Below are 19,200 nucleotides of genomic sequence, written 5' to 3' on the forward strand. Positions count from 1 at the left end.
TCCTCTGACCAAAAGCAAGCATGATCATAGTCAATGATCCCACCAGAAGCTAGGAAGAAAGGAGAAAAAGATTGATGTGAGAGTGCTGAGTGGGAAGTGCCAACCTTTATTACATAGGGGAAAAAAAGCACCACAAATCAGTACAGATCAGAGAGTGAAAGATTCAATGGGATGGGATCACAGACCTCACCCTTTTCCACTTAGAATTTGTTAAAATTTGCAAGAACGTTTTTGGGATAGAAGGTGGAAAAGAGCCTTACTTTTGGCTACAAATGAGCATAGGAAACTACTGAGGAAAATACCTATAAATATTTATTAACATAAGCCAGTGAATACCTATAAATATTTATTAACATAAGCCAGTGAATACCTGTCTGACAGCAACAGATCTTTGCTCACTACTGACCAATGACCCAAGAAGAAGGGGGGGCAGGGGGAAGTAACTCCACATAGTCATCCCTGGCATTATGCACTACCCTTGAATTTGGCTCCTTTAACACTTTTGCAAATCTAGCCACACATACACACAGTGTTATTTTTCTTCACACCACTTTAAAAATGATGGATAGTAACACAGTCTTTAATATAGCTCTCAATTCTCTTGCACATAAATCTTATCCGACACTTAAAAAAAAATTTTTTAAAAAAAAGGACTTTCTGCCTTTAGATACTGCTTGAAAAAGTAATTTGGCAAGGGGGAAGAGGGGGACACTTCCAACATACCTTTACAGTTTAAAAATATTTTTAAATACAAACAAGCATTTCTATACTGCAGTTTACAGTCTTTTGTTTCTTTCAGTCACACATTCAAACAAAGAACACTGAATTATAGGCCTGACAGAAAGAAAAGTTTGATGAAACATTAAGCACACTTGATGGGTGTGACTGATAGCAAATTTAATTGCAGTTTCTCCTCCAGTGCATTCATATGATTGCAATGGCTGAATTAACGCAGAAAAACCTGCTTTGCTCACCAGCTACCACTCTTCACTCCAAGGTAGAAGAACTGACGACCTCCCCTAGCACTAGCTTCCTTAGGATAAAAAGCAAAAATTATTGTATTTTTCTCTTCAAGATGAAAAACCCCGTAGGGAAGACTTCTGAAATTATAGGTCCTGGGCATACTAAACAAAATACACTTACTATGGGTCATATTTCCCCACAGAAAAACAACAGCAAAAATCAAAGCTTTGCCAAGCAGTCACTTGACATGAAACAAGAGAAGAAGAAAATCCTCTCCTCCCCTGAGTATCTGCCACTCTGAGAACCAGGCAGCGATGCCACCACAGAAGCACACCAGCCAAAACTTGACAGGGCTCCACAAAACGAGAAAGACTCGCTCGCGCTCACATACCTTCAAGACGCTCAGCAATCGGAATTTTTATAGAGCTGATTAATAGAACCAAAATGCCATTTTAGCAGTAGACATGTAAAATGAATATTTTTTTCTCTCCTTTTAACCAGTCTTCTGTGTGTTAGATTAGCATAGTTTTGAACAAGACCAAACACCACCAAGATGGACCTAGAGCATTTGCCAAAGGCTGACAAACAAAATAAGGTTAGCACCAACTACAGACTCCTTTATGAGGCCAGGTTTTGCAAAGCAACTTCTTAATATACATCATAACCAGCAACTGAGGATGTCAGTATGAACTAGTATCATTAGAAGTCACTTGGCAGAAATTCCTTCACTGTGGAGGTTCAATAAGGTACTTCAGCCCTCCCGTACTTCACATAGGCATCAATTTTTTGTTGACAGCAGATGAACATAGTCAAAGAGAAATGATTAATTTGTACTAATACAAAGACTACTATATTAGGATAGAAGAAAAGATTGTTTCATTGGCTTGTTTTATCAGAAATATTTTAGCTGCTTTAAGACCTTAAGGACAACTTAAACTTTGAGATAATGCACAAAAAGAATCAAAATCCCTTAAATGTTTTGAGTGTTCTGACTAATAGAATATTTATCAAGAGCATTCAGGTGCAGGGGTGCGGACAAGTGTCTCTCTATTCCATGAAGGTAAGACGCAGCAACCAGAGGAGAGGTTGTTGTACACATCAGGTCTGAACAGCACTCCAAACTTTAAAGAGGGACTATCAAATCTATCAGAATCAGCATTTCTTCTCTCCTAGCCTCGTGTTTACTGAAGAACCTACGAGGGTGAAGAAACAACAGTGTCATTTCACAAGGCAGGACTCCTAGAGCGGCTCAGAAGTTCTAGGTTTTGCATACTGCCACCTGCTCCTATCGACGGAACAGCAAATTTCAGTGTGCAGAAATCAAAATGTCTCTACCGGCTACGTTCTCAGAGCAGGCACGTTTTGAAATCCATGGGAATATTGCTCTCTGATGCGTTGCAAGGGCAAACAATCTCACTGTTTTCCATCTGCTACTTCGCATTATGGGAGTCAAACACATGCACCTACAAACCAGAGCAAAGCGCACAGGTCTAAGTTTGGCACATGCATAGTGGTTTTCATCTTCAAACCCTCTGAAGAGAGGAGGAAATCACATCAATCTTCACAGAACCTTTGTGAGATAAATACTTACCCTGTAGTGTATTTTATCTGAAGATTTTCTCTCATAGGGCTCTCATCTCATCATAGGGCAGCTTTCGTGCCTTAGCACAAGACATGCAAAACTTCCCAAATTCATTAATTAATAAGAAATAGTCACACTATAGTCACATTCATCATCTTTGCTGATGACATCAAAAACTGTCATAAGGTAATCCCTGAAGTTTGTTTCGAAAGGGAATTGTGACAGCTGAGTACGTTAAGCTAGAAGCTGAGAGTGGAAGTGAATGGGATCAAAATGAGTCCATTTGTGGTATGTCACAACACACTTCTGTTTGGAACCTCTGCTCCTTCTGATGTTCTGCTTCCCCAAAATGCCACACTCATGAATTTATTCATTAGTGGAAGTTAAGCTGCCTGACCAACGTCTCGATGAGTGGGTAGCATGCTGCTGTGACGTCAATGATCACTGAGGCAGTCAGAGTCTTGGTTTGAATGAATCACCTTGGAACACCCACTAATAACTATAACAGAGTTAAGGGCTGCGACCTTCAGGAAAGATGCACAGTTTCTCTGATGAGACTTTTTGCCTGGCAAAAAGAGTAGCTATCAAGCTGTGCTATACAGTACGACTATGTCATCATTGCGTCATGAGGCTCATTATTAGGAGCCTCAAAGAGGGTTCTATGACCATGGGACCCTCTCTAAGGCTCAACAACTGCTTGGAAGACACAAGAACCACTTGACTACGTGAGGCAAAAGTATCTTTGCCAATAGGCTGTCCGACTTCAGAAGGAAAGCTCTAAACTAGAAATTATGTGGGAGGGAAAAAGGAGACTTGGGATAGGGTAGGTAAGCCAAGACCCTGGGGTGATGGGAAGAGAAGGGACATAGCAATTCACAAAGCAACTGAGCTGAAGTTTAATTCCTTTGAGCACAGGCACATAAGGAAGTAAATGCCTGAAGAACAGCCTTGTGGGGAAAGCTCTGAAGCCTGTACTGTGGAACTTGGCACACTTGGATGCCCCTCCGAGGCCTGTACTCTAACTTACGCAGCATGGGGAACAAACAGGAGGAGTTCAAAGACTGTGTTCAGTTACAGGGCTGCAATCTCATGGGGATCATGCAGAAATGGTGGGATAGCTCACACAAGTGGAGTGCTGTGATGGAGGAATACAGGCTCTTTAGGAAGGACAGCAGGAAGGCGATGAGGGGTGCTGCCCTTTATGTGACAGAGTTGCTGGAATGCATGGAGCTCTGCCTTGGGACAGGTTAGGAGTCAGTTGAGAGCTTTTGGGTCAAGACTAGTGGGCAGATCAACATGCATGCTGTTGTACTGGGTATCTGCTACAGATCTCCTGATCAGGAAGTAGTAGATGAGGCCTTCTTCACACAACTGGAAGAAGCTTCATGTTCACAGGCCCTAGTCCTCATGTGGAACTTTAGCCAGCCCAATACCTGCAGGTATCTGAAGAGCACCCCTCCCCCTTTTTTACTATGAAAGTGGTCAAACACTGGAACAGGCTGCTCAGAGATGCAGTGGAGTCTCCATTCTTGCAGATATTCAAAACCTGACTGGAGACGGTCCTGAGCAACATGCTCTAGGTGGCCCTGCTTGAGCAGTGTGATTGGACTAGTTGATCTGCCTTCCCACCTCAACCATTCTGTGATCTTGTGACGTTTAGCTCCATTTAATTTGATTCCTCATATATTTAAAATACAAATATAAGCCCTCACCAGTGAACATATGCATTGTGGCTTTATTCAAGACACACAGCCCCACTGCAAACCCATTATCTCCAACTGAGTGGTCTCACGAGATGAAATTAAGCAAAGCATATTTAGGAGTGTGGCCCAGCACAGTCATTTTCCTAATCATGCATTTTACTTCACCTTTGTTTATTCAAAGGAACTCACTTGTATTAAAAGAACTTCCATTTCATATAGAAGGTCAAGGATTCACTGATCTGTTATTTCAATGACAAAGCTTCTCCCGAACTGAAGTTATACCGAAAATACAAGCAATATAGATGAAAATAATAGTCAGTATAAATAAAGCTAGAAATCCCATCTATGTTTTTTTCTTTAAGTTTCCTAGTATGGCAACACTGTCCAAGAGATAGCCAGTATTTGTCATTAAAAAGTTCTGTATCGCAGCAGATGCATATACCACTGCAGAACGGTAGAATTTCTATTTATATAGGATGCACAACAGAGGCTCTGTAGACAGAGCAACATTTTAACGTGTCTTTCAAAATGGGAAGTGTCTATTTTTTACCATCTCTGGTGAATTTTAACATTAAAATCAACTCTTTGTTATTCCTATCCTCCTGAAACATTTCACCCTTCCGTTACTTATCCAAAAACTACCTTACACCTGACCCCACAAGACACTATAAAACTATCTTCAACCGCAACATTTAATTGTGAATGTTTGGTAAGAGGGGCCAGGAAAGCACTGACAGCTCACAGGCTGCGATAACAACACTAATGGTAAAACACTTACTGCAGGAAAAGAGGTTTCAGTAGCACAGTTTCTTATTTCCCGCTTTTGTTGGTCAGCAGAAGTGAATACACACAGAGCAATCTTTGGATTATGTCAGAGATGTGTATCACTGCACACACAGCTTTGAGAGGGAAAACACTGCAGAGCACTGCACATGAAGACACCTTTAAGTAACACCAATTTTACAAAACCAAATTCTGAGTTAACTGCTTCCTGATAGAAATTGCCTGGTTACATGGTATTTCCATACAAACCATGAAAATTCTGTGTTGCAAAACAAGGAGAGAAGGCACGTTGTGAAAACAAGATATTTTAAGAAGTCACAAAGCGTAATTGATAATAAAGGTGAAAAATGAAGAGATGAAGGAGAAGAAAGTAGCAATTCCAACCCACCTATTACATTTAAGGTTCTAGATTGCAATTTCAACAATGATTTCTCAGTTACGGTAAAGAAATGTAACAGCAAATTGTTCAGCATATCATTTTTTTATCTAATTTCTGACCACGAGAACAGCATGCACTTTTGCGTCACACAAAATTCATTATAGGATCAGGGTCTCTGTTTTTATAAAATGAGTGAGGTCACAAACTTCTCCCAGCAGGCAACTAGGCTTCTGGGCAAAAAGGCGATGGAAAAAGTCCAAAAGAGCATAGAGAACTTCACTCTTTCTTAGATGAGAAAATGCTAAGAAACATACGTGCATGAATAATGGAGAAATATTCATAACTTTGCTTTATTATTCTTCAATGTATTTCTCAAATCAAAACTATACTCTTCTTTAGAAAGGTTGCCCTAACTACTCCAGATTATCCACCTTGTATGCAACAGACACACTTCTCGGGAAAATGAAAACTCAAGAAGTGCACTAACAGCCTATTACTGTACAACCTAAAGTATATATTGTCCTTGGGGGAGATCTATAAATGACCCCATTTGAGAACAAGATTTTCTTTCTTTCACTGTTACCTAGCGTGAATACGTAACTTCCTCAGAAAAAAGACCCCTAGCTAGATTATTAAATGACTTTCCAGGCGCTCACCACAGTACGATTTGCCCAAACTTAAGATAATTGCAGCTTCTGAATTTAGACTAAATTTTGCTATTATTTTAGAAACAAGTGTCAGATTTATTTGTTTTGAAAGACGGAAGAGGAATTAGAACAACATCCATGGGATGGCATCCCTTCCTACTTATCTCTGTAATGACCCATATAGTGCATTGGGTTTTGTCCTTCTAATTGTATATTCCTCAGCTCCAGTTTTAGTAGTCAGAATGCACAAACTTATCTGGTCATAAACTTTTATTAGAACTTTGTTGAAATAACAGAATTTCAAATAAATTATGCGAAATATTGAAGAAGTTAAATGATTCTACACTGAGTCACTGACTTCTTGGCAGCTACTTGTTTACGTGCCTGAAGGAGTAATTACATTGCATCTGAAAGTTTAGTTTAAAACAACCAAAACCCTAAGTCCCTAAAGCTTTAAGAAAATAGCAGGAACTACATGCAAACTCCCAGGGAAAGCATAATGAGTAAAACTTCTGACCCATTAAGAGAATGCAATAACCATGTTTTAAACACGGTTAAAGACGTTCAGAACTGTCAATTACAGTAACAATTTTTGTTCTTTTGGGTTCTCCTCCTCTCCCTGCTCAAACGTGGTGTTTTGGGTGCCATTTTTCTCTAAAAATTAAGATAATTTTAGGATGTGACAACACGCACTTCACAACAGGGACTTACTACGTGGATCTCCAGGAACAAAAAAAAAAAAAGCGAGCAGGCAAAAAGTTTTTCAGGGGAACCATAAAATGCAATTACCATTGTTCTACCATTTATAACTCATAGAGCCTAAGTGACCTGTGAGAGTACCTAATGGAAATCAGTACTCACAACAATAAATTAACAATTATGGAATGAAGACAATGCATTCCCAGATTGCTTTTAAGTATGAGAAGTCCTGTCACAAACGCATTTTACGACTCAATACAAGAAGGATAAACAAGGTGAACAATCTCAAGTCTCCGTACACTGACCAATTTCAGTCTCAGGGGAGTTTAAAAGCAATAGCCATATATTCTAATTAATGATGGTTCAGATATTTTAGAGCGAAACATGTTCAGACAAAAGCACAAGCAGCCACAGTTTAGACTGAGCTTTTCAATAGACAGAAAAGCTTGCTTTTTACCAGATTTCTTAGCTAATATTTTCACATTTTTGCTAAGTAATTTTGTAGCAGATAAATAACACCAACTGAAAAATAAATCCTACCTGTTTCCTCTTTTCAGGTGGAAGGGATGGATCCCCATCCTACAAATAAATGGACATATTTTATTTGCAACTTATTTCTCAAGCCAGCAACCATATTAACTTTGTGGATCAAACTTTAAAACATGTATTTTAGCTAAACTGTTATCAAAATTGTTTCTAAAATACTGCATCTTGATTAATACCAGTAATATTAATTTCAACTCAAAAAATTGTCTGAGGCTGAAGATTTGTTTACATTTCTAGAACAGCAAGTTATTACAAATTTATGTTGCATTATTTTTCATAACAGTACATTAAGTTGCTGTGGAATAATAATACTGCAGTCAGTTTTTAAATGAAATTATGACTGAAACTAATTTCCTCAGAGCACACACTGTCTTTCTGTGTCTTATATAACAGGTACTACCTCATCAATGCGGAACAAATGAGGAATAATACGATCAGGGCTGTACAACTGAAGGACTACTGTAAACAAGTACCTAAACATTTTTACAGGAGTCGTCATGGACTTCTTTCCATTTTTTTGGAGGTTCACCCTTGTCACCCAGTTATAGAGTATTCATAAAGAACAACCTACAATCAGTTCCCGGTACTTCTTTTTCAGAGACTGGTGTCGTTCCCGCAACTGGTTGGCCATAAGCTTGTACTGGTCTCTTTCTTGTTGACAGGTGTCCAGCTCTTTGGAAAGGATTAGTAATGCCTCCTTTTTACTTTCGAGCTTCCTTTTGCACACCAGATACTGCAGAAGAAAAAAACACCATAATTGTAACAAGGCTTTTCTACCACAACCAGTACTGTATTCAAGAGGCTCAAGTCTTTCTCTGAAAAGATGGAGGAAGGCTCCCTGCACAAGATCAAAGTCTGCTGCAAGTTGTCTTAGCTTATTAATCACAGGAAAGAAATCTGTTGTATCAGAAGCCTGAAATCCATTTGTAACTTGTGTCCCTTTTCTACTTGTGTCTACAATAGCCAGCTGTCAGGTAGCAACCAGCATTTCCCACCTCATTTCCCCTTCTTTCCTCCTCCTCCCCGCTCCCAGCAATGTCCTCTGGGGGGAGTCTTCCACCAGGGCAGTGAAACAGGACCATGTTACAGCAGAAGGGCTCGCATGAGTGACAACCAAAATTTACCTTGAGTCTGAAACAACTACAGTGTGATACCCTACCCACATGGGTAAAAAAACTATTTCTGCAGTGATATCATACACATGTGCTTGTTGAGTTAAAAGAATGGGAAATAATGCAGGAATATTGCAAACACCTGAATGGGGAGGGAAGGCAGAGGAGGCAGAGGTGAGCCTTCCCCTCCAGCCTCTGCCTATGAAGCACAGGGCTCAGGCACAAAGCAAAGCAGAACTTGCAAATCTTAGCTGTTCTGCATTAGTCTGATCTGCTTCACTGCTCTTCCCCACTGGGAGGAAGAGATAGTAACGTGTATGTCTTCCTTTCCTGCAGTGCCTGAACTTACCTATCAGAAGTTTCAAGCAACTTTTTTCACTTAATGTGATGTTCAATCAGCAGATTCTTCTTACCCATTACTTGACACTGCTCATGCTAAAGCATCTATTTCTATTTGTGATGTTACTCACATAAGACGTGGCACTAAATACTTTCTGAATGTGCTCTGCAAGAGACCAAATATCACAGCAGTCATGAAAACAATTTATAGTTTCATTATATACTCTGACAAGAATACTTTGTCATTATGGGCTCTTGCACAAAGCAAGAGCATCAGCATTTCCATACTGTTCAAGTCAGTGCTGTTCTTTGGGACACTCGTATGTACTACTTGCTTAGAACTGACTTTGTTAACCTCAATTTCAAGTCAATGAGAAAGGGAAAAGTGAGTTTGGTATATTAGTACAGCCAACATTTTACAAAAATGGTAAACACTTAGTTGCAAAAAAGCCGGAAGGGAATGAGAAAACCAATTCCAAGAGGGATCTGAACTCTCAAAAAGGACACTTCCACCTTGGATTAATTTTATTTCTGGCAATACTGAAGTTGAAATCCTGCCATAAATTTTCTGGATTATGATGCCTTGGCATCAACAAAGGCAACTGTACCTATGTACTTATGTCCTTACTGATACCTTACACAAATGTCAAGTCCCCTGATAAAGGACTGAAAGGTATTAGAAGCTAAACTTTAATATTGTCAGCAAGTGATTGTAGTGACATGGTAAATTGCTTCGAACTTGAAAAAATAATTCCTTTCCTTACAGGGAAAGATTTGCCTCTGACAATCTCCAATCTCTCTTCTTCTTTTCCCGGTTTCGTCTCATGTCTTAGTCAATTCTAAAATATGCTTCACTAAATTGTTTTTGAATGCTAACAACCTGATACAATAATTGCAAGTAAAAATGAGTAAAAGCAAACCTCACAATCACTCTAAAAAAACCAACAGCCCAAAACCCCTGAACTGAGTAGCCTGTCCTGCTCCTTTAACCACCAGGAAGAATGAAGCTGGCCCATCCAGACACCACCTACGTGGTGCAGAACAGCCTATACAATGTACACAGTGGGAGGGGAGCAAAGCCAAACATCTGCCTTAGGACACCCACACCACCAGCAGGTGCCTCCCAGACTTGCCACAAGTGCTGGTGTACAGAACAGTGTACGAGAGAGTCGGAAGCTAACTGGAGCATGTGGATATGGCTATAAAAAAAATTATACTTATCAGGCAGGAAATGCAGACCGAATGCCAAACAAATCTTGCTTCTGCCATGAGTCACAGCTCTCCACAAAGGACACACTCAAAGCACAAAAGGCGGCTTTACCTTTCACAGCAGCATTGGTGGGGGCAAGGGAATTGTCCGTTATCTGTTAGGTTGAGGATAATGAACCATAAACAGATTGTGGGGACAGTTGTGTTCAGGGTCTAAGTGAAAAGGAATAATGACCTCATCCTTGTTTAAAGTATATTTATACTTGATGACTGATATACTGATGATCTGCCATACAGAAGGAAGGGGCTTGGCATCTCTCATCAATGTACTGTTTGGATTTTACTGTAAAAGTGATCACCTAGAAGACTTTTTGAAGCCATTTTTTACCTTTTGCATATATTGACTTTCCCAAATAAATGGGATAAAAATAGTAATAACGTATAGTAATTTGTTTCCATGGGCTTATGGTACAAGAAACAATAAAGCCAGAGCATTTCTGTGGAATTTGATTATTTGACAGAGCTGTGTTTCAAATTCCCATTACCAAGGAAAACCAAATTATACAAAGACAGACCTCAAAGAGGTTATTCAATATATGTGACTCTGAATGTTAAAAAAAATAATGGCCATAAACTGACCTAACAACTGTACACCAGAAATGAATTCTACTCAGGGAAACAACTGAGTCCCACCCATTTTCCCATATATAGACAAATAAGTGCAGCAAAATTGGTATGCTGTCAAAAGGAACATAGGAGTTTAACAGTCTTTTTGGAGCAATGCAAGCAGTAAGAAAAATTTTCTCATATAGTTTGAGCAAAAGCATTCAATAGATGCTTCTGGCATTGATACAGAGATTTCTTCCTCTGCAACTGAAGGAAAAAGCCTATGTCTCACATACTATTAGTGAGACAAACAAGTGAATTCTGTTATGCGCTACAGTTACTATGAAATATTCTTATTATCTTTTGTTTCTTTTTAATTGATGTTCCAAAAGAATCTTAAGTTTAAAAAACAAAGTTAACCAAGAACCAGCTGCTACACTTTCAATCTAAAAGCTACAGAGTACAACTTTTCATATCTGTCTAGTGACTTTTATCTACCAATTTACTGTTATCTGCAATAAAGCAAATTATAATTGCTACAAGGAAGATCATAATAATTAAAGGAATATATATGACATCCTACATTACTGCCTGAACTGCTTTACAGCCAGATAACTACTTTAGTGAAATTGAGTAAAAAGAGACTGACATTACAGGAGAGTGTAACTGCTCCAAGGTGACCCTCTACATCAAACACTTTGTATTTGTCCATTGCTATTTTTAGTGACAAATCTGGACAGATCTCATTAACGACGCCGTAGACATGGTCTAATAATCTGATGAAGCTGGGACACTGTCAAGGTTTTAGACTTTCTTTTTTTAAACCAACAAACACACCAAATTCCTATCACAAAATAATTTATTTTAAATTTGTACAAATTACTGGCCTATACTTGGGTATTTTATGGCAATTAGTGCCAAGAGGAAAATACCTAATTTTCTGAGGGTAAAAGTAGAGATACTATCTCCAAACTGTGCTTTGGAATCACTGTGGATCACATCCTGTGTTCTCTCAACATTCCAGGACCCAGCATTCTCTCAAATGCTGATGGTCCACCACATTGTACGAGGGCCTGGAAGCCCTATTGTCCACCATGCTCTCAGAGAAACCACGAATCCTACTCACCACCTTTTGGTCTGGAGTTTTATCAAATTTCTCCTCACAGTACTCTTGAAGGCAATTTTGTTGTGCCAATGACAAACTGAAGAGTCACAAAATGCATTGTACCATCACTATTTGGGGTGCTCGTTGACTGTGTTTCAGTGATGTTGCTGCCCTTGACTTCAGATTAAACTGTTCAACTTACCTGAAAGAGTCAAGCTCTCAAAAGCCCGAGAAATACACAATTACTGGCCATTTGCCTGCCATCTCATCTCATGTCCTCATCTCTGATAAAACCCGAGACAATGCAGTGTCCTTGGTTTTATCCCGCAATACCAGTTCTGCTTTTCCTGCTGCCCAGCACTTGCTTCACCAGCTACCTCCTGACTGCTGAAACACACATCAGGCTGGTATCATTCACTGATGATCTAAGCGATATAAGCAGCTCCCCAGAACACCATGTCTTGTCTTGATGATAATATTACACCACATCATCTTCACTGGTCACTTAAGAATTACCATCATTTGATTTGATTAGTCAAAATAACACTATTTTGCAAGGCAGCCCAGCCCTTAAAAGTTTTGTATGCATTGAATTATGTGATCAATTTCTCTGTGTTTGCCCTTTACCGTTGCTGTATGTACCTTAGTCCAACCCGGAACATGGAAACATGAGAAGAAAACACTTGTTTGGTTGCCTGAAAAGCCCAGTATGCAGGTCTCCGTAGCATCTCTCCCATAGGTCCCGAGAACTTTGGAGAGCAGTTAAGTCACAATGCCAACTCCTTTAGCATTTCCACTTCCTTTTCCAAATGACAAAGCCATTACGATGCCAACCCAATCACTTAGGGACCTCAGAGCACCCGCTCCACTTTGTTCTTCCCTACAGCCACTGGCATTTGCCCACATTTAGAAAAGCTCTGAAATTAGTGGCTTCAAAGCCTGTCAGGTCCCCTCATGTAGGTTTGGTGAATTACGTTTCATATCCTGTTTGAAAAGGCAACATAACAGAAAGTTAGAGAGATTATTATAAACATGAAAATCTCACTAATTTTCCTTCCTCTTCTCTCTTGTCCACGTAAAAAAAAGATTGTGCAACTAATGGGAAGGGTATGCTCTGCCAACTACAAGCAGGTTAGGTTTCTCACTCTTATTCAGAATTCATGTCTGGAACATTTAGCTATTTCAACTAGAACTACCGCTCAATAGTCACACGTTCGATAAATAATTCCCCAAAACTCTTTCTCCAAGTGTTAGGTTGGCAGTTCCTAGGCAAGGGAGCTCAAGAGCACAAGCATATCACTTCCTTCTGTATTGCCGAAGACCATACACAGTTAATAATCAAGAAATAGCCTCTTGAGAATGACAAATTAAATGGAGACTAAATTTCTTCAAACTAATTTTAGGAGGCTCAGTCACATATGAGTAGCTGTAAATAGCACAGAGTAAATGTTCTAATGTGTGGGAGGTGACAAGGAAAAGAGAAGCGTTTTGACATTGGATTTAATAAGTTGGCAAATCCGAGGGAGAAGCTAGCAGAAAGGACAGAGGACAACCACTCTAGTCTTATGGGTTTCCTAGGAAACCTTTCTTGCTTCCATTGGAAAACACCATCAAAAGTACACGTTCTCCAAGCAGTATTAAATTAGGACTGGTGCCAACTCTCAATGAAGTGAATGGAAGCACACTCGCTGACTGCAGCAGAAAGGAGGCTGAACTTGTAGAAGTCAGCTCTCTAAAGCAAGGACAGAGGTGGTACTGCAGATTACATAAAAGTGTTCTTTCCCTATCACACATGATGTCCAGTACTGTTCAACTCATCCCACCGCCCCAAAATCATGCTACCACCTACTACTTTCTCCATCCCTGATTCTGTCATCCGTCCTCAGATCAAATGATTCCAAGACAGATTACACGGGATTCAGGCAAAAAGTGAAATCACACCCTTCTCCACAGCAGAACATGGTTGGAAGCTTCTACAGCCTTTCAAAAAGCAGCCCCCAACTACCCTTGAACAAAGTTCATATATTGTGGTTTTAATTTGTATTCATGAGATTTAGTTATTTTTCATCTCCCTTATCAAGACAGGAAAACGGAGCCACTAACTCAGCTGACTCACATGAGTTTGTGTAAGTCAACAGCGTAGCATACCCATAAACACTGTCGTCAGGCTGAGAAATAAGTACAGACATTTAAAAACACTTAGAATCAAACAAACAAAACTCTGCAACCAAGACCCTGGTGATGAAAATGATTTTCAAGAATTCTATTCTCTTGAGTGAAGAGTACTGTATAACCACCTTTCCGTGATTGCTTTCTAGCAGGGCACGCTGCAAAGCAACTAATAACTGTCACACTTTCCTCTTTACATCCTCTTGCAGGTGGGAAACGTATTTTGTTTACAGCAAGGATTTTTCTTTTTTTTTTTAATAAAAGACATTCAAAAGCTTGTTCAAAGGAATAGGCCATACTCTTGGGATAGTATTTTGAGATTTATGAAGATCATTTGTTTCTGGAAGACTTAGGCCACCATCTCAGTCCAGCCAGCAAGAAAGTTCATGCTATGGTTCAGTTTCACTTGTGTCAAACAAGCAGTTATTGACCAGGTCTTCATCCTACAGCTTTACACAGGCTTTTAAATACCCTAAACATGGGTCATTCAGTGAGGTAAATGTTAAGACAAAAACCCAGACTCCAAGAAAAAATTCTGTGTTAACCCAATAGAGTACTTTACTTTTTATATATGTATTCATCCATTGTCAATACTTGAACTCAGCTTAAGAACGGGCAAAATTTATGTGGATTCTCACTCCTGAAGCTTGTTCTTTTGTATTCAGTTGGTAAGATTATCAGTGGAAATAATGACTCTTTCTGCTCCTTCAGTGTTTGCTAAGTTGGCTTTGTCCCAGTATTCCTTCCTACGTCATTCTATTTAGAATTAGCTTAAAGAATGTTCAAGGTACACATGGTGCAAAGATTGTTCAGAGTACCAGGTGCACACTAGGCCCCAAACGCATGTGGCTCTAAAGTGGAAAAATACACAAACATGGAGGCAAAAGAACAAGAAAGAAGTTAGTGATGAGCATAATAAAAGCAGAGAAAGATGTGTGAAAGAGTACAGGGAAAAGGCACTGAAATGGAACACAAGTAAAAAGGGAAAAAAAAGAGTAAACACAGAAAGAGACTGGAACACACCTAAAAAAACACAAGCATTCTTTTTATCTAATGAAGAATGAAAAACCAAACTACAAAAAGGTCTGTGTCCACAAATGTTTGTGTATGTATATATATAAGGACCAAAAATACATCCTACCAGACTTTTAAAAATATCAGACTTTTAAAAATATTACATTTGCTTTGATGAGTATTTCAATTACTTCTGTCTTTCAAATTTGGAGGACTGAGACTGTGGAAATGAAAAAGGATGTGACCATGGATCTGAGCCCATCAGCTTCTGGTCTTTTATACCAAGATTTTGAACTCCATTCTATATTTTAACTGCCCAGCATCAGCAATGTGAAAGTGTTTGTTTAGAGCTACCATGTCTTTTATTGCCTGTGTTATCTCACATTTTGAAAGCACTTCAAAGTACCTACGAAATGTGTAGGGAACAAAACTTAAATTACCTAGCACTGAAGCTAAGAGGCCTGGAGAAGTTCTGTACCACTAAGGGATACAGGAAACTGGAAAAAATTATTACAAGTTACCTCAGAAGTTAGAGCCACTTTCTCACAGACCCATTAGGATGTTGGAGTTAATGGGTAAATCGCACAAAGTTAATCACAATAGCCAAAGGAAGGGGAAGGCAAAAGGGGGAAGTCTATACCCTGACAGCATGTGCTACAGACTTCATACAGAAAAACAGGCTGCAAGCCTGCTGTGGGAACAGAAAGGAAGGAAGGAAAAATGGAATATAAATCACTAGGCTCCTAATAGTTCCTGAAAAAAAATAAAATTATATGTATACCTAAGTATTTGCAAGAATGTAGCTTAGCACAGTCATTAAACTTCACTACAATCAAGAAGCCCCTAAACCAGAAATAAGTGTTCTATTTCAGGATTGAGTTTCCAGGTAAAATCATATCAAAAGTAAAAAAGTTCCAAAGCAATTCTAGATAAGTTTTAAAAGCCAAAAATAGGGACATTTCCTTTGAACACACCTCGTGAATTGTTTCTCTCTCTTACCCTTCCCCGCCATGTGACACCACCCCTGCCCCCAAATAAAACTCCATTTGGGAAACGAGATATCAGATGCAACGCCGCACAAGCAGGATGCTCCTGAAAGCATACTTTTCACTTTCTTCTGGATTAGTTTGTGTGCTTGCAAGCACTCTGCGCACAGGTAGACTCCAATTCTGGACGTACTGTACTAGCACCGATCTAGGCCCACACAAACTCCCACTGAAATCACTGGGAGAAGTGACAAGTTCAGGACCCTGAATTCATGCATCTTTTTGACAGGTCAGGGCTTCAAGCCACGCTCACTTAATATAATGGAGGCAAAGCCCTCCTGAAATCAGAGGATTTCACCAGTGTGAATCATACTTCAGGGCAGAAGACTCGGTCAGGTTGATCTAGGCCCATGCCATTTGCACAGAAGTTTTGTTTGCGGGCTGTAAACATAGAAATACTATTTTTATAGTTATGCAAAATTAATGCAACTCAAGAATGCAATGTAAAAATCGTCATTCCAACCTACTTCAAACTTTATGGCTTTACCTGTTAAACAGCCTCAACTTTGATGATATTCCTTTAAAGAACACTGACCTCAAGTCGTTACAGGGAAATGCGTACCTGTAAATGCTGTGGATCTTTTAATGTGGTCGTAGAAGGTAATAAAATTTTCTGCTCTTGCCTACTGAAAATCCTCCCTCTACCTGTTGAAGCTCATGGTCCCCCTACCCTATTACCAGACTGCACTCAGGACACCGTGGGTGTCAAACCCCTTTCACTCGTGACTGCAGTGAGGAAAGAACACAAAGCCTGTGCCTGAGGAGGGGACCCGCCGGGGCAGGGCTGTCCCCCGCCGCCTGCCCGCCCTCACAGCCGGCAGCGGGGCCAGGGCCCGGGGGCCACGGCCGCGGGCGAGTCCCCGGCCACCGGAAACTAACGGCGGCCACAGGGCGGTTGATGGAGGCCAGAGGCTCGCAGGCACTCGTCCCTGCTATTTAGCGGCCGTGCAGGGGGTCGGCGCCGCACAGCTCAGCCTCGCCAGCCGATACTTCGATGCCCCCCTGCCGCCGCCCCAGCCGCGGAGGTCGGGGCCTCTGTCGGCCCCGGGCCGGGGTCCCCTCCCGCCGGCTGTGCCCCTCGCCCCGGCGCGGCGGCAGCAGGGGACCGCCCCCACCCCCGCCCGTCCCTCTGCCCCGGCGGCCCTGGGAGGGCCGGTGCCCGGCGTCCAGGCCGCGCCGCGGGAGGCTGGGCGCCCCGGCCCGGCGCCTGCCCCCGGCTTCGCCGCCTCACCTCGCTCACCAGCCCCTGCCAGTCGCTCTCGCTGCGGTGGGAGCTCATGGCTCCGGCGGGCCGCGACGGAGAGCGGCTCCGCCCGCCCCGGCCTTCCGCCGAGGAGCCTGCGGGGAGAGGCGGGGCCTGCGGCCGCCTCTTGCCGCCCGGCGGCGGCCGCCCAGCGGCGTCCTGGGCACGGGCCTGCCGGAGCCGGGCCCGGGGCGGCGGGTCACGGCCCGCGGCCTAGGGCGCCTCTGCCGGGCCCCAGCAGCCTCCACGCGGCGAAGTTTGCGGGCAGGGCCGCGGTGGCCGGGCGGGAGGGCGCCTGCCCAGGGCCCTGCAGAGGTGTCTAGGTGTGTTGGCCAGAGAACGGTCTTCCTCTCCTTACGTGGTCATCCCAAAGAACCCCTGGGGTCTGTCACCACAGCCACTGAACAGCCAGACATACTGCTAGAGCCGTCAATGAGGGGACGGGCATCAGGGTATTGCATCTGTACTGCAATACAGACTTCTATATAGAATCCCAGAATGGTTTGGGTTGGAAGGGACCTTAAAGATCACCTAGTTCTAACCCAGGGACACCTCCCACTGGACCAGGTTGCTCAAAGCCCCATCCAGCCTGGTGTTGAACACTTCCAGGGATGGGGCATCCAACTGGGCAACCTGTTCCAGCATCTCACCCTCACCATAAAAATTTTTTGCCTTAAGTCCAGTCTAAATTTACCCTTTTCCAGTTTAAAACTGTTTCTCCTTGTCCCTACAGGCCTTGTAAAAAGTCTCTCCCATCTTTCTTGTAGGCCCCTTTTATATATTGAAAGGCTGCAATAAGGTCTCCCCGGAGTCTTCTCTTCTCCAGGCTGAACAACCCCAACTCTCTCAGCCTGTCCTCACAGGAGAGGCGCTCCAGCCCTCTGGTCATTTTTGTGGCCCTCCTCTGGACACGCTCCAACAGGTCCATGCCTTTCCAGTGCAGAGGGCTCCAGAGCTGGACACAGTACTCCAGGTGGCAGAGTAGAGGGGCAGAATCATCTCCCTCAACCTGCTGGCCACACTTCTTTTGATGGAGCCCAGGATACGGTTGGCCTTCTGGGCAGCGAGCGTACATTGTCAGCTCATGTCCAATTTTTCATCAACCATAGATATTGTTTATATGTAACAAAACCCCTGTGAATTAGGTACACAATCACATTGTATGTGTAAAGTAAGACACAGCAGGAGGACAAGGAGGTAGAAAACCATCTTCTCAAAACGTGATACTGGAACATTGCTAACTTTGGGCACAGATCTCTACTGTCATTCAGTTCATGGAGGTGTAAATAATGCAATGACCCAGGACTTGGTCTGAGTTCTTTTTCTCCCTGCTAGTGCAGACTCCTCCGTCAGCACTGAAACCCAAGCACACTACCCACGTGACACTCCAAACCCTTCCAGATACCTCCATGGCTCAGATGCACCCTCCACAGCCCTGTGGCCACAGCCACTGCATGGTATGTCCCCACGGACCAGGTCTACCTTGAGGCACATCACGTGCAATCTTTGTTATGCTCCTAATGTGGCAAGTGCTCCCAGGACATATGTTTTCCAGGCAAAGTCCAAGTAATTGCATGGAATATTAGGGCAGTTTAAGCCACAATTACTTTTTGTTTTAAATAACACAACAAGCAGTGCAAGACAACATAATAAAATATGCGTGTCTCATTCCTTACCACAATTTCCCCATTGTTAAGATTTGTTTGTGGTTTGGCACCTAGACAGAGTCCTTCTGTTCTCTAGAATGGCTGAGAGATCCTCCTTTGACAACTTCACGTCCCTTCGAGCAGATCATGCCTCAGCCTTGCCACTGACAATATTTCTGTTCAGGGTGCTTAATTTATGGCTTATATGGGAAGAAACACAGGGCACATATAAACCGAGCAGGAGCTCTCTTTGAATGTAACATTATCAAGTTTAATAAATACCTGTGGTTATCTCCATATAAAAACGTCCAGGAGAGCAGCTAGCTTTAGCATGGAACTTTAGTTTGATAAATACCGAGTTCATACATTTTACCTGCAAATTATAAATCAAACTTAGACATTTTCTCCA

The 19,200-nt window shown here is 41.9% G+C and overlaps 1 protein-coding gene across 4 annotated transcripts in view; it reads right to left on the reverse strand.

Moving 5' to 3' along the window:
- CCDC149 (coiled-coil domain containing 149) overlaps positions 1-17,289 on the reverse strand; it is a 55,159-nt gene extending 37,870 nt beyond the window's left edge. For all 4 annotated transcript variants that reach the window (XM_063336120.1, XM_063336119.1, XM_063336118.1 and 1 more), the window contains exons 1-3: positions 17,134-17,289; positions 7,874-8,035; positions 7,297-7,335 (exon numbers count right to left, since the gene is read on the reverse strand). In XM_063336120.1, the coding sequence (XP_063192190.1) occupies positions 7,297-7,335; positions 7,874-8,035; positions 17,134-17,181 (249 nt within the window). In that variant the 5' untranslated portion in view covers positions 17,182-17,289. The remainder of the gene's footprint in view (positions 1-7,296; positions 7,336-7,873; positions 8,036-17,133) is intronic.
- Positions 17,290-19,200: the final 1,911 nt, after the last annotated feature.

The sequence above is a fragment of the Chroicocephalus ridibundus genome, chromosome 5 (genome assembly GCF_963924245.1).
Source record: "Chroicocephalus ridibundus chromosome 5, bChrRid1.1, whole genome shotgun sequence".
Lineage (NCBI taxonomy): Eukaryota > Metazoa > Chordata > Aves > Charadriiformes > Laridae > Chroicocephalus > Chroicocephalus ridibundus.